Genomic DNA, 3,234 nt, shown 5'->3' on the forward strand with positions numbered 1-3,234 from the left:
CTCAGCAGCGCCAATCTGCGGGGAAAGGGGTCTTACCCTGCTCACAGTGCCGCCGCCGGCGAGGATTTGGGGGGGGGGGGGGCGTGCAGCCAGTAGGGCAAGGACAGCAGTGTCAGGTCGAGGCTGCTTTCTCCCCCCTCCTTTTTTTCCCTCGGCCGGCCCTTCCTGCCTGCCGGTATGACGGCTCAGTCTCGAACATATATTTTTTCTAAACCCCCGCCGGCTTTTTTTGCAGCGCGCATCCTTTTTCATCATTTAATTTTCTTTCGCTGGGGTTGCGAAGGGTGTGCGTGTGTGTGAGGTCGAGGCTCGCCGAGAATGAGCGGCATTAATTACAAAAATTCTTTGAAGGTGCCGCGGCGAGAGAAAAAGACAAACATGTTCCACTCGGGTTTCCCAGCCGCGCTCACGTCGGCACACATACACCTTAGGTCCTCACGTCCACTAGGCGAAACATGATAAAATTACCTCACTAATTACGAATATAGACCTTGTTCTTGGCTCGCTTCTCTTTTCGACCGTCGAAGGAAAACGCGTCACCATCTCAACGGACGTCGCAGTTTAAACTCGAATCTTTTACCGTTTTTCTTAAAACACTGTACCTTACATAGGGATCATCCATAAAGTACGTCCGCTGTTTTTCGCCCCCAAAACACCCACCTACCCCCCTGTCCGCCGCTGTCCGTTATCGGAGCCCCCCGCCCCTTTTGGACGTCCATTTGTACCTGAGCCACCCCAAATTCACAGCATTCGTTTCTTTTATGTGATGACAAACAATATGTTTTTGAAGGGGGAATCATAGTATCGCGGGTCTACTGGCACAATGGGAGAAAACAATGTCAAGAAAATCGATAAAACAGCACAATTTTCGCCTAATTTTGCCTAATTGCTCGGTTTTCGTACAGTTAAAATCGGACGTCCGGGCTACCTTTTAGCCCCCCCCCCTCTTGTCCATCACCGTCCGTTTTCGGTGACCCCCTCCCCCCCCTTCGACACCGGACGTACTTTATGGATGGCCCCATAGTACAGAGAGATTTGCGGCGTCGTGTGGTATTTTAGCGCGACGCGTTCAACAAGTATATGCGGCCTTATAAACAACGACTGTGAAATTGCCATTTGATACAAATTATTTAAGAGGAGGTTGCAAGGGCCGTGCCGCGTGCCGCAAGGAGACCTGCTCTCCCGTGCTAGGCGTGGCCCACGCTCACCCAGGCTCTCCGGGGACACGGGGTAAGGCGCATGGCAAGCCACGGTGGGGCTGGCCGTGCGGAACGTGCGAGAGACTTTCATTTCTTTCAGGATCGTCGCGCGCGGGTTCCTCCTCGCCAAACCCAGAGCTGCCGGGTGCCCCCCCCCCTTTCCTCCGCCCCCCTCGCAAAACCACAAGTGTGCCACCGCCGCTTAAGCAACAAGCGACGCCTCCCCCCCTCCCCTCGGCGGGGCCCATGACTGGGGCCCCTTCGGGGGACGGCAACCTGTGGGGCCTGTGTGCCGCCGCGCCGCTCCGTTAGCGAGACAGCTCTCTCCCTCGGCGCGCCCGCGGAGGCTCGGGTAGGCAGCCGGCTCGTGCGGCCGCATGCGGGTTGCCTGGCGGCCCGGCGGCGCTCCCGATTCGCTCCGAGTCCGCTCCCAGACGGCTCCAAGACCGCTCCCGGACCGTTCCAAGCCCACTACCAGACCGCCTCACCAAGAAAAAAAAATAAAAATAAATATACCCTGAGGCTACTGTGAGCATGTGGCACGTTTGGGATGGCAAATACATTTTTTGGTGCCAAATGCCAAATAGTACGCAAGGTGCAAGTTGACTGTTAATTTGCACACTCTCGTCTAGAGGCGAATGTTGGAGCTTGCAGGAAATGCAACACATCTTGGACTTGGCGTGCGCAGAGTTTTCAGTGGTGTTCCGCAGTCATTTAATTTTCCCATACTCACGTCAAGCTCGTTTAGTATCCGCTCCTTCTCGCCGGCGGGCTGCGCGCTCGTCTCCGCAGCGAGCCAGCACAGGGCCAGCATGCAGGCGGCGAGGACCACGAGCCAGCAGTGACCGAGGCGTACGGCGACCATCTGAAAGAACACGAGGCACAGGGTGTCAGAAGGGGGAGTCGTTCGGGGTGACTCGTTTGAAAGCCCGTTGGCAAACAGCTAAAGGTGTGGTGCTACCACGTACCCTAACCCCCCTTCACTTAACCTAACATCATTCGACATCGAAATAATACCAATAACACCACCCGTTCGGTTCGTGGCGGTTCCCTTTTTTCATATAGCATCTATTTTTCATGGAACCATTTTGAAAAAGCTGCATGAGGGAATATTGAGGCGTACGGCGTACGTCATTCGTGGACACGCAAGTCAGCACAGCTCCCTGGTCTGGCTACCTGCAACTGTAAAACCCCACAGAGTTTTTGTTAAAGACCGACCCTTTGCGGTTAACGTTCCCTGTTTTTTCCTCCTCTCTTTCGGGTCAAATCCCCGCCCGTGGGTGGAGTCGGAGCAAAGGTATGGCTCTGATGTCCGGCAAGGGGGCAAGGGGTACGCGAAAACGCTGACCAGGGAACGCACTAGGACCGGAGGGGCCATTCTGTCTAGTCGAGAAAGGTGAGCGGTGGCGGCGGGGCGGGGCGAACAGACAGGAGAGACTAGTTGGCCGCACCGGAGACCGCCTCTGGGCCCGGCCCGGGCCCCGGGCCCGCCGGGACCAACTCGCTTGCCCAGGAAGTCGTCGAGGAGTGTCCCGTTACCTGCCTGGCGCTGCCTGGTCAGGCTGGCTTATTACCTCCCCCCTTTCAGCAACCGGAATAAGCAACCGCCGCCGCCACTGCTGTTGTTGCAGTAGCAGTGGCTGGGACAATTCAGCAGCCCGTCCTGACAGCAACAGTTGGAAATTGTTTCCGAAAACTTACAATTTTTCTCCCTTTGTAAAATACATTACTCCGTATAACTTCAATCCTGCATTGTTTCTTTTAAACAAGCAAACTTGCAAACTTCCGAGCAAACTTCCTAAAAATTATGAATATTTCGTTGAACAATGTCATAATTTATTCGAATCGGATCCGACTGCATTCTAATTATTTATTTAACTATTTAAAAACGATCTAATCCTTAGTTTTACTACCCAAAACATTTTGACAGCAGCCGCGCGAGGCACTGTAAGTTCCTTACGAACAACTGCTCTTCGTAACGTACAAATGATTTGGAGCATTTGTATTACAAACAAATTGTTTGTATTACGAAGAG

General features: G+C 53.9%; 1 protein-coding gene across 2 annotated transcripts in view; it reads right to left on the minus strand.

Moving 5' to 3' along the window:
• The window catches only part of LOC127749696 (prohormone-1-like), a 33,672-nt gene that overhangs the window by 20,461 nt on the left and 9,977 nt on the right, over positions 1-3,234 (minus strand). For both annotated transcript variants that reach the window (XM_052268953.1, XM_052268954.1), the window contains exon 2: positions 1,933-2,064. In XM_052268953.1, coding sequence (XP_052124913.1) covers positions 1,933-2,064 — 132 coding nt within the window. The remainder of the gene's footprint in view (positions 1-1,932; positions 2,065-3,234) is intronic.

The sequence above is a fragment of the Frankliniella occidentalis genome, unplaced genomic scaffold (genome assembly GCF_000697945.3).
Source record: "Frankliniella occidentalis isolate FOCC.00 unplaced genomic scaffold, Focc_3.1 Scaffold79, whole genome shotgun sequence".
Classification (NCBI taxonomy): Eukaryota; Metazoa; Arthropoda; class Insecta; order Thysanoptera; family Thripidae; genus Frankliniella; species Frankliniella occidentalis.